Genomic DNA, 12,976 nt, shown 5'->3' on the forward strand with positions numbered 1-12,976 from the left:
CAGCCACAATTGCCGCTAATATGTTCAACATTTAAGCAGGCAGCCATAAAATGCAGAAATTTTCATGGCACACCAGGTTTGTGTGTGCTTTACGAAATTACAATACGCTTCTCGTTTAACAACATCCAACTTTTTTTCCCAAGATTTTTCAGGAACTTGGATAAAAATATGGACAGGCTTCACAATCATCAAAGGACAGAGATGTGTGTTTCATTAAGTTAAAGAGATGGGTGTTTAATTAAGTTAAAGAGCACCAAAAGGAAGAACTCAATTAGGAAAATAATAATAAATTGAAAACACTTGAGCGATGCAAACTATTTTGCTGTATAGAACAAACTTATGGAAGCACAGTTATTCTTTTATGTGCTGACAACATCATCTAAACCAACACTTAAGCCGACTTCAAGGCATGACATTAAGTTCAAACTTAGTATCAGTGACCATTGGCCAGTGAGCCATTCTCGCACGGGCTGCTGGTGGTTTTATCTCCACCCTTCTTTGCGTAGAATCTTCGGTACATGGAGTCAACTTCAGTGAGATAGTAGGTGCCTGGTGATAGAAGGCTACAATCCTTGCTTGTCACAAAGTCCTTGGCCCCATATCTATGCTCCATCAGCTTCATGGTGTCGACAAATTTTTCTGGTGGAAACTGCAGGGAAAGCACATATATCAATCAAACAATAAGAATGGAGCTGAATGGCAATTAGAAGGTCTTGTGCAGCCAATCCCAGATCAAGGTTATGTACAGTCGGCGACATAATTCAATTATTGTCTCTGAAAGTAAATCTAAGGAACGAAGTATACCTCATGCCTCGACTTCAACTTCTCGCCAACATTCATCACAGTTGCAATGTTTGAAAGGCTAAAAGGATGTTGGCCCTCACGAAGTTGGAATGAAAACATTGTGGCACTTAAACCACTCCCATAGGAAAACATTACCACCCGTTTGCCCGCCTGGAAGTTATAATTGCAATCATGTAAGTAGAAGAAAAAATCTCACATTTAAGGTTAGAAGGCAAAGCCTTCAAACCCAAAAATAGTTTAAACACTTACCAGTGTGCTATTTTTATTGTGAAGAAGAGATGCAAATGCTGCATAGAGAGACGCAGTGTACATGTTGCCAACTTGTTTCGGAATCAAAGTGGCTGGTTGCACCTTTGCATCATATAGGGGCTTTGCGAGCTGCTGAGATGTCTGTAAATGCATTAATGTTAAGTGCTCATCAGTGACAAGTCCAGGTACAGCAATTATGGAATTCCAAAGACCTAATACGCCAGCAGTTTATCTAATTTAGGGTTTTAATTAGTTTACCTTGAGGTACAAAATGCAATTTATAAATTAACCAGAAAATTTTCACTAAGGCAATATACAAAAATGAATTTGAGAGGGAGAAAACCAACACGCCAGTGGCCTAGCGGTATCAGCCTCTTACTTCCCAAAGGGAGCTCAGGGGTTCAAGTCTCAGAAGGGACAAGTGTGTGTGAGTACCAACTAGGAAAAAAAAAATTTGAGAGGGAGAAAGATATGCATGTCAGAATTTGAAACAGACCTTTTCAAGATCACGGCTTTGGTAACTTTCATCACCAGTTAAAGTTGAAAATGGTCCCAGCTTTTCTTTAGTAACCTCATCAACAGAACTGTGAATAAATTAGGTATCATCAGTCACTGGATACATGCAAATCAAACAGATAAAAGGTTCTCAAAGTAAGACTATTTATAGAGAGAGTATTAAAATAAAAGTACCTTGCATTCCTCGAGAAATCATTGAACAACAATCGAGCAAAGCTCTTCTGTACAAGCTGCATTGGATCAAGTAATAGGAGAAAGTATTTCTATAAGTACACTAGAATTTCAATGATAAACCAAAAAAAAATATTAATTGAAAGAGCATAACAGTATCAGATAAATACCTTGTTATATGGAGAATGAAATACAAAATAGTCTGCATCAACCATTGAAAATTGTTTGCCCTCGAATTTCTCATACCTGTAGTAAGAAAACAGTTAGTTACATGGTAGCACAGATAATCTTAGAAGTCCGTATAAGATGAAGAAAACTGCTTCTAGAATTTTAATGGCAGCTTACTTGTTACAGAAACGTTTATAACAAGAATCCAGTGCCATGAGATAACAAGTTTGTGAAAGCTTCCCATCAACAACCTACGATAAATGAGAATTATTGAGTTATGGACTATGCTAAATACCTCCATAATAATAACATATAGGCTGCATAAACAAATCTTTTCATGTTTGATAATTGCTAAGGCACACAGTATAGAAGTTTAACATTTGATGGTTTCAAATCTTCAGACTCCGCAATCATTTTCATTGGTTTCAATGTTGATCAGAGCTATTAGGAAGAAAAGAAATTGATTCAAGTTAGATAGTGTTACAGAAATTGGGAAGTTACAAGTAGATTGCTAGTTCTTTTTTTTTTTTTCTTTCCTTTCTTTTCTTTTATTTTCTTTATATATATATTATTCTCTTTTTCGGTAGACAGTTAGCAAGTTTACTCTTGTATTCTTCCAATAAGTTATGACAATATGACATCATTAATTTCTACAAAAACTTTGAATAGCTATACAAATTAAGACCACATGGCTAAAAAAACCTCTCTCTCTGATGAACAAGCATTCATATATTACAAAGTTTACTGCAACAGATGCTATGCACGGGCAGACTATGTAGAGATCCCTCCCCCCGCCCCATTTTTAGAAACTATCATTTAGAAAATTTACAGTGTGGCCCCAATAATGGCTAGATGTGCTTCCTCTTTTCTTTTTTTTGGCAATCCATGAAACTTCATGATGAGAAATGCAAAAAAAAAAAAAAAAAAAAACAAAAAACAAAAAAGAGGCTCTAATCTTTTAACTTTCTGTAAGCAGTAGAATACCTTCCTAGAGCAGAAGGTTTCAACTTTGTGGGGGCATCATTGCCAATGTTTAGAAAATAGAAATTGTTTCAGCCAAATATATATATACACACACACACACATAATAATGTTACTTTTGCTTTATGTCCTCAATTGTAGCTTGTACATCAAATATCATATTTAATGGAAACTGGAATGAGACAAACAGAAAGACTAAAATAAATAATTAAATTGAATGCCTTTTGTTGCTTTGTCTTTTGAAACCAAGATGGAAGTGAAGGACACAACAAGTTGAACAAGTATTGAAAATGTTATGAAACAAACACAGAAGTAAAAGGGAATTCATGGAGGATTACCGGATATTCACTTGCAAGGTTGGGCTTGTAAAAATCGTAGACATGAGACATATGGCTCCCTCTGAATTTGCTTTCAAATGCAATTGGAGCATCAGGCCCAATCAGCATAGCAATAGCAGCGGCTCCACCAGTGGGCCGGGCTGGTCCCTCTGCGTAGACCTGATAACAAAAGCCTCCAGTAAAGAAATAGAACATAATGTACTACAAACAGATAGTAAAAAAATTTAGATAGATAGATATAATTATCAAAATGCATATAAAACAAATCCGATTCCAACAATATGGAAAATAGGAAGAAACGCTGCTACCGCAACATTTCAAATGCTCATATAGTCTTGGACTTGTAGTGAACAAAGAAAGGGAGGCAAACCTTTAAGAAAAACAAGTTCCAATTCATCTTAGTTGAAGGAAAAGTATATCATATGAAGGAAATTATCATACCGCACTATCTGTGCACACAACAAGTCCATAACGTCCATCCCATGAACAACTCTCTACCCAGTTGACACAGTTGAATAAAGCTGCAGTTCCGCCATAGCATGCATTGGTTGAGTCCACACCTTCAATATCAGTATTTCCACATTCCTGCTTGTTTGACATGAGTAGAGAAATTAAATTTGTGACAACAGGCCTTCAAGATTTACTATAACCAGACATAAAAAAATGCACCAAACATATTGTGTTTTAGACAAAGATTTACACAGAAGATGGGACACAAGAAATCAAGGAATAAAATATCTCAAATGAAATTTTTATGGCATAGTACAGGAACATACAAGAAAGTAATTTGAAGCCACAACCTGGTACCAAATGGCTGGACCCACGCTCAGATATGAGTAATTTTTGTCATTTGACAAACCCTTCACTACTAACTGCTAAATCAAACTTTCTGCTTCTAAAGTAAAAACAGGGGCTAAGGTTAATAACCAACTAATGATTATACTTATATAACCATCCTATATCTCAGTTAGCTTTGATTCCAGTAGACCAATTTATGATCACAACTCACAAGTTCAGTCACATCATGACCAAAAAAACAAGAAGAAGAAGCTTTTTTCTCAACTACTTGGGAATGGCTACATGACAAATAATACTTTCAAATGAGAAAAGCATCAGTATAAAAAAGAAATGAATTAATACCTCAAAGACTTGCATTAGGAATGTCTTAATGGATTTGCTCTTGTCTATAACAGTCTCACTGCCCACTTCAAGTCGACCAATCTGTTTTGGATCAATCCCGTATTTCTCGAGAAGGGAAGTAACAGCTGTCAAACTGAAATTGAAAGATGTGTTACTAAAAGTGACAAATATTTGAAGTTTTGAACCAAAATTTTAAAGGACCTCATGAAATGATAGACCAAGTAAAACATGAAATTATTCAAACTAGAAGACAAATAATACAAGATGAATATCAAAACAGACCTTTCCAATGAACCCTAAAAAAAAAAATACAAGAAAACAAATAGACGAACAATGGACAAACAGTTCATAAGCAGTGAATGACATGAAAAATGAGCTTATAACTCTTCATTTATGATAGATTTTCGATAAAGTAAATAGGTACTAATTAGTTGGAAAAGATTCTGGAACAGTTTCCAATATGACAAACGGGGAATGGATTCTTCGTGCAGTTTTGATCCTCATTATGCCTAAATTGAATAAGTATGGCTTATTTCTTGTTACAGGGTTTCAACTCAAATCATCAACTTTTTAGCAAAAAAATGATGGCTGCATTCCAATCCTATGACATTGTATCGCCAAGATGCTTCCTAAAATTTTTAGACTATCACAAACATATTATTGAATGAATAGTTATAGAAATTGAGTATATCTTCATTCTTCACGAAGAGCTTCATAGAAGTGCAACTAAAAATCAGTTTTCTTTAGCACAAATGATCACAGCTTCCGAGAACATGGATCAACCAAGTGATTAGTAGTCATCGTATTTCTATATAACTGTCACACAGCATGTGAAATGCTACGAAGCAAAGATAAAATTGATATTACATGCACATGCTACTTGCAGTCAAAAATACAGTAAAGATCAGTTGTAGTGGTTGAACCTCATTGAGATGACATCTTCAACTTCTGTGCAAAATGCCAAGCAGTCTTGTCCGAGTCCAATGGTGTATTTCCCTTTACTCACTCCATCATGAGCCTCCAGTGCCTCCTACAGAGTACGTGTAAAAGAAAATTGAGAACTCTTATGGCTATGTCCATTTTAATATCTTTTAGATCTTTGAAGCACATAGACACTAAATAGCCAACAAAAATCTTAAAACCTGGACATATTAGGATAGTCCAGAGAAGAAAACAACTATAAAACCATCCTGTGACCACACAATTGTACGCTGACAATTTATTTGATTCAGATACACATGTTACATGTGTGTGTGAGAGAGACTAATAACCTGGATCATGGTCAACAGCTCTAAGATTTATGAAACAATTTTAGGAGCTCAAATAAACAACGTTGAAATTCCTTTAAAAACAGAGCAGTTAACAATTAAAATTATATAGTTACCAAGCATATTCACACTAGGACCCAGAACAACAACTTAAGAGATTTATATAAGAAAAATAAATGCATAAGCTTCTGAAATTTACGATTATACATATAATTCTAAATTTACACAGATCGTTTTAAACAAAATGTCCCAACTCAAACTAGACCCATATCAACACAAATTTGTTAAACCCTGTTATATATAGGTATACACATACATGCACAAATTTTGAAAATTTCAGGTCGTAATTAGAAAAACATGGAAAAGAAGAAATTGGACTTTTTCATGAGAATTTTTTTGAAAAATAGTTTCCACAAATGAACATCCAAACGGATTTATCCACCTCATTTCCACTTCATTATTCTCTCCGAAGAAAACAAAACCCAAATTGATTTTTCAAAAAACAGAACTAAACACGCACTTAAAGCTTCTGAACGAAGTGAGCCAGACAGATGGAATTAAAGAAACATAGTAACATGTCAATCGAATTGAAGAAGTACAGAGAAGGAAGGCTGAGATTTGTTCACCTGTTGGATACAAGTAGGAGGGAAGTAGATTTCCATGGCGAGAATTCCCACATTTTTCTGCTCTGAAGATCCCATTTCTTCTTTTTCTGCTCTGTTACCTCGATTTCTCGACACACACAAACAGAATGAAAGAAGCGGAGGCTTTTCTCTCACTTGCTCCTCTTCTAAGAGATTCTAGAGCAGAGAAAGAATTTAGAGAGAGAAAGAGGAAGTGAGGGAATATCCTGGAAAATCGCAAATGAAGAGAGGTGTGAGGAGGCTCAAATGTTTCCGTTTGATATATATAGAGAAGTGCGAGCTTAGTCCCCCAAAGAAAATACAGTATACTTGTGAATTTAGAGGCAGACTGCCCACCACCTTCCACCTATTTACGTAATCTGCCATTGTGCAAAATACGAGTAAAAAGAGTATCGAACTTGGACTGGTCCATCAAATTCGTCAACTTGATATTTGTTATCCTAACCGGCCATAGTCATTTCCGTTTGTGAAAGACACAAGATTTTAAAAAATATGCCTTCTCATTCAAAGGAAGCAAATTTAACATAAAAAATTATCTGAATTTAGTTTAGTGGTATTTTTTTATTTTTTAAATAAAAGTTTCAGAGTTTAAGTTTTGAACAAATGAATATGTAAGTTTTTTGTCAAAATAAAATAAGTATAAAAAAAATAATAAAAAAACCAAAAATCGTGATACACTTACTATATGCAAATATATGGTATATGCCGGCACAAAATTGGTAAAGAAAAAAAAGGTATACAGGAAAGAATTGAAGTTTTTATTCCATTATTGAGTAACGAGGGTCTACATGAATCATTTGTGATACCTAAAGTTGGAACAGTCTCAAAAGGACATTTTATGGAACCATTGAAATCCCAACCACTTAAATCCCCAATAGAACACATTAACACCACCTTCATTCAAATGGCCCTATTGTTTTAGAAATCACAGCTGGCATTAGCACCACCTTTATTTCATAATCAATTGCTGATTTTTTTGGGTGACAGACTCATTAAATTACTCTATAATTTACAAGAAGCTATCAGTTTGCTCATACCAAATACTCTATAATTTATAGATAATACTTAAAGTCCAACTCAGGTTGGATGAACTTCATCCAACATACTAATGTGACAATGAACTTCATCCAACATACTAATGTGACACAATCGATCTAAAACAAATATTCAAAAATAAAACTTAGGATTTAAAATACATGTTCAAAAGTAAAAGTTAGGCTAAACCCAATTCAATTTTATATTTAATTTTAACCCTTGTCGCAATTTTATTGGGCCACATTAGCGAGTTGGACTCAAATATTGTTCATAATTTATCCTTTTTACAAGAAAATATCAGTTTGTTATCTCTTTGTTAGTCTGTTCCGCTTTCCTTCTTAAAATGCTAGAATTCCATTTCATATTGTATATATATATATATGGGTAAAGTGTAAAAGAAAATCTGCTATATAAAAAATTGCAAAAAATACATGTACTATTTAATATGTACGTATAAATTCCTCATATTTGAAATATGTGCAAATTTCCCCCTAAGTTTTAAAAAAAATTGTTCACTGTCAATTTTGACTAAACTTTTTTTTTATAAAAACCTCAAAATACCCTTAATAATCTCTCTCTCCTCTCTTTCTCGGTTTTTTAAATTTTTATTTTTTCTTGAGAACATTTTAGGTATTTTAGTTTTTTAATTAAAAAATATATATATCCTTATTTGTTCAATTTGATAAATATAGAAATTTTTTTGAACACTAGATATTTGCATATTCGATATATTGCAGTGATTTTTTTTTTTTTGCACATTACATATATATCAAAAATGTGTAATTCATTATAAAACAAATATGGGAGGAAAATATATATATATATATATATATATATATGAGTTAGCGATTAAAATGGAGCTTTCATAATTAAGGCCATCTTATTTGGAATCCATCAACTCTTCATAAATGCAGAACCCCCTAGTACGCACCATCAACCGTCCCTTTAAAGAACCAGACATTATCAACCACCAAGTCTTTTTCAATGGATGTATACACGCATAGCATCTTTTGGTGGCACTTTCAATACTTTATAATTGTTGAAATTGGACGGAAATCTACCAACCAAAATAAAAATTGGATCCAACCATATATGGTTCATGTTCACATTTTCTTGTGCTACATGGTGAAGGTTTTACCGTACTTTTCAATTAATCTAACAAATATCATATAGTAAAAATACACCAAATGATGACAAGTCTATTTAAATAATTAAATATTTTTATTTTTTGAAAAATAAATGATAAGTTATTGTGGTCATTCACGCATAAATGATAACTTTGTGATTTCTTCTTACTCTCAAAATACTAAAAAGCCATTGTAATAAATATTACATATCAAGGCATAAATATATATATATATTTCATCTTTAAGATACACGCATCACTCCCATATTTACTTGACTCGTTTAAAGATTCGAACACTCACCATCCACCATCCATTTTAAAAGGTTGAAAAAATACCACCAGACGATTAAAAAATTGTCTAAGTCTAAACCAAAAGGATTTCTTAGTCAATTTTTTAAAATACACATACAAATAAATATTATTATTATATTTTTTTTCTAATAAAGATCTTCTACAATATTCTTAGGAAGTTTTAAAAGTTAAACTCTCTAAATTTTACTATGAAACTAAAAAGTGTAACACTAAACTACAGACCTCTTACATAAATATTAATTTGAGGAGTAGTGCTACAAAAATCAATCCCTTTTTGTAGTTCTCCCAATGGAAAGAATCCAACAAGACTCCTGTGAGCATTTAAAAAAATTCAAAACACTTTCCTAAATATCTATAACAAAAATCATATCAGTTATATAGTTGTATAAAAGTAGTGAGTAAAATATATGATTTTTCTATATCTAGTGAAACTTTCAAAATTTAGCAATTATAGTTGGTGGCACTAAATACAAGGTTGTTAAAAATGAGAATCCCCAATTATCTTGAGATACCCATTTTCAGCCATGAGTGGTCGTGAAAACTGTTCAAGATTCAACCATATTATTATTATATATATATATATATATATATATATATATATATATATAGAATATAAGAGGTTGGTAGGCAGGCATTGGTAGCATGCCAATGTTGATTTTGATTGAAAGAATTAAGCTGACTTTCATTTAGTAGGACAAAATATTTTTATTCCCAACTGTAAATGCATTTAGAAATTGAGTACGTAGTGAAGCCATTTAGACTACTTCAATTTAGTTTCAGATTTTAAATACCTTTCTCTGACTTTCAAGTAAAACAAGGCGGCGGCTAACTTTGGTAAACACATGAAAAACGGACTACTTATTGTAACGTGACACATAATACAAATAATAGAATGTGGATATGAAAAAACATACTCTGCATATAATACTACTTTCTTATTATCTTTTTGGGTATGCATGATAATTTTTTGTTTCGCCACTCTTCTATATATTCAAACAATATATATATATATATATATGTAAGTGGGAAGTGTAAAAATTCCTCCAGTTATATGCTAAATATTCAAATATTAAGTTAGTATTTAAAAAAATCTCTACATTTTTTAATTTGAGCAAATAAAGATATTTTGTCAATTTGAAAATTAAAATACCTAAAATGTCCCTAAGACAAAATAAAAATTAAAAACACTGATTTCATAAGACACTGATTATTAAAAGTATTTTAAAATTTTAATAAAAAAAAATTGGTCAAAATTGATGACCAGGGCTAATATGTATATATTTTTAAACGTTAAAGATTTACATGTACATATATACTACTCCAATGCTTTTTTGCAATTTTTTTATATAGCAGAGTTTTTTTTTATACACCTTACTCTATATGTAATTTGGAGAAGTGAAGAGGTGTTTGGATCAGCTCAACTTAATTCACACAATTTTTCTCAACGGGAGTCGTTTTCATTGTTTTGATCGCGCTCCAGCTCCACACACTCTCTCATTCCTGTTTGTGACTTCATTTTGTCGATTTTGCGTTCCGACTCTTAAATTCGCTCTTACTTTCGCTCTCGTTCCCGCTTTATATGATTTTGAACTCAACTTGAGACACTACAAATTAATCCAAATGATTTTATACATGTGGTTTCTATTTTTTATTTATTTGGCAACATCATAGACTTTCATTTTTCTCTTCATTTTTTGTTTTAACGACAAAAAACAGTTGTTGAGATAGTCTAAGTTTAGGCTAGTAAGGAAGGTCGACTATGGTATTTTATTGCATCATATGTTAGAAAATTGAGATTAGAAAATTGGGTGCTTGCTTGGGTTGACTTTACATGTGTGAAAATCATAATTGAAAGGAAATAATGAATGGAGGCTTGTTTTGGGCGTTTTTTGACGTCAAATGAAGAATAATACTTGTGTTGGTGAACTTTGGTCTAAACCTTACTACTTGGTTGAAAATGAAGTCACTCAAGAATAGGCCCCCCTACTTTTTATAACACAAAAGTCTTGTAAGACCAATATTTTAAAAATCAATATTTGGTTTATTTATTTATTATTATTATTATTATTATTTTATTTCATCCTCGCACAAAAACAAATATATTGATCGTCCTATTTTTCATTAGTTTGAAAAGAAGTAATGAGTACATAATTTTGCTTCTATTAAAGTTTGGACATTCAACCTCTTTTAAAGAAAAAGAATAATTTATACCTTCTGAACTAGAGTTTATTAATATAAGAGAAATATATATTTTAATTTCATATATTCAGTTTAATACTTGAGGATACATTCGTCTCTCACAATTTTCATGAGATTACATGTTTAGAATGATAATAACAAATTCAAGGCGGTGAAAAATAAGAAAATTAAATAATTATTTGCCCAAAAAAGTTAGATATTTTATTAATTCATTTCAATTTATTTGTGATATATTTCTTTTGAGTATTTTCAAATCAAACAAGTTTTAACAAGTTTTATAAAGTTTTAACAAACTTAATCAATGAATTCCTATTGAAAAAGTATTCTCTCCATTTTCAAAGCAATGCTTATTATTTCAAGAATGCAACACTCATATCAACACCTCACTTTAAAGTAATGCCAATTACATTCTCAAAGCAGTATATATTTAAACAACAAAGTATAATACAAATATTTGTACAGTGGAAATAGGGTCCATTGTTCCCATGTTTTGCACTAGTCAAACAAATACCGATCATATATATATACATATATAATATGTTGTTATAAAGGGCCCAAACAGCTGGATGATTAGATTGTTTTTATCATCGATTTTTTTATTATTCGATAATTGATTTTATTATTATTCGATAATTGATTTTATGATTTTATTGATACGACCAATTAATTGATACGAAATTCGGCACCAACAAGATTTTCGAGTGATATTCTTGAACTGGTGGGTTCTGAATGGGACTCATTTACGGAATACTTTAACTAAAGCAATCCATAATGAAGCTATAAGCCTATAATTAATGGGCATATTTAGTTTACAACACGTGGATCAACATGGCTTCAACAGTCAACTAATTCTCGGAATCATTGATCCTAATTCAATCATAAATCGACACATAAATAAATAAATTATTACGTAGTATTGGCATAATTAATTCCAATCCATCAACATTTGACACGTCAATAAAGAGTTAAATAAAATTTATATCATTCTGACACATTTATTGATGTGTCAAGTGTGTTGATTAACCCTAAAATATGTACTAAATTCTCAATTTTTAATTAAAGTTTTGCATATGTACTGCTTCGGGATTGGCCAAAATAACATAATAATTTCTCACAAGTTTTTAACTCATATAATACCAATAAAATATCAACAAATTGGCTTTGAAAACCTTGACACTTATATAATACTTTTTAAAATATCCCACTTCCAGTTTGTAAGTAATTAAAAGGTGTCTCTTTTCTTTTCGAGGAGCTTGTGGAGCACACAACTGATTTTTCTTGTTCATGTTGGTGGGTGAGGGTGTGAGACCGTTTGAGTTTGAAAAGTTTAGAACCTGTTTGGTTAATACTTTTGTTTTGTGTTTTTTTGTTTTTGTTAGTTTGCTGTTAGCAAAGTAAAATCATGAAACATATTTAGTAACATTTGTTGTTATTTGAATTGTATCGAAATGCTTCCAAAATTGAGGTCAAAATCGGAAGCATCAAAATGATGTTTTTGTTTGCTCCCACGCGGTAGCAAAACACTGTTCAAAAAAAAAAAAAAATTCTAAATTAACATTTTTAACTAGCCATTCAATTTTTCAAACTTACAACATATTTTACCAAACATGTTTTTACGTTTTTCCGAGATTATTTTCTATATTTTATACTTGTATAAATAAACTTTCTTTTCATTTATTTTTCTTTTATAATTGTTGTACCTTTCACTATAAACTCACCGAAAATGGGCGGGAGTATCACATTCCCTACCATTCTATTTTACTTGGAGGACCACCAAAACTATTTCTTCCAAATGCAGTGTCGAATAAATTTTCCTTCTTCAATCACACGCGAAGTAAATGACCTGAGCCCAAAGAACGATTTCTGGGCCCGTTATTGTTGAACAACTATTTCTGGGCCCGTTATTGTTGAATAAGCTCTTGAATGTTCTTCATGGGGCTTTTCTGAATGTGACTCAAGAAGAGATTAACTAAAAAGCGCAGTGAGTTAAAAACAATTGTTTAATTGATCAAGCCAACCTGATTT

General features: G+C 31.9%; 1 protein-coding gene across 1 annotated transcript; it reads right to left on the reverse strand.

The window, feature by feature from the left end:
• Nucleotides 1-271: 271 nt before the first annotated feature.
• LOC132307847 (hydroxymethylglutaryl-CoA synthase-like) lies at nucleotides 272-6,519 on the reverse strand. The gene is made up of 12 exons (XM_059805714.1): nucleotides 6,262-6,519; nucleotides 5,291-5,397; nucleotides 4,368-4,500; nucleotides 3,669-3,812; nucleotides 3,228-3,386; nucleotides 2,086-2,159; nucleotides 1,911-1,986; nucleotides 1,744-1,799; nucleotides 1,550-1,637; nucleotides 1,054-1,194; nucleotides 805-954; nucleotides 272-649 (listed from the first exon to the last, which is right to left on the reverse strand). The coding sequence occupies exons 1-12, from the start codon at nucleotides 6,334-6,336 to the stop codon at nucleotides 434-436; spliced, it is 1,419 nt and encodes a 472-aa protein (XP_059661697.1). The 5' UTR covers nucleotides 6,337-6,519; the 3' UTR covers nucleotides 272-433.
• Between the last annotated feature and the right edge of the window lie 6,457 nt (nucleotides 6,520-12,976).

This window comes from Cornus florida, unplaced genomic scaffold, assembly GCF_030987335.1.
Source record: "Cornus florida cultivar Cherokee Brave unplaced genomic scaffold, ASM3098733v1 CherokeeBrave_3.0.0_Hap2_Chr05, whole genome shotgun sequence".
Classification (NCBI taxonomy): domain Eukaryota; kingdom Viridiplantae; phylum Streptophyta; class Magnoliopsida; order Cornales; family Cornaceae; genus Cornus; species Cornus florida.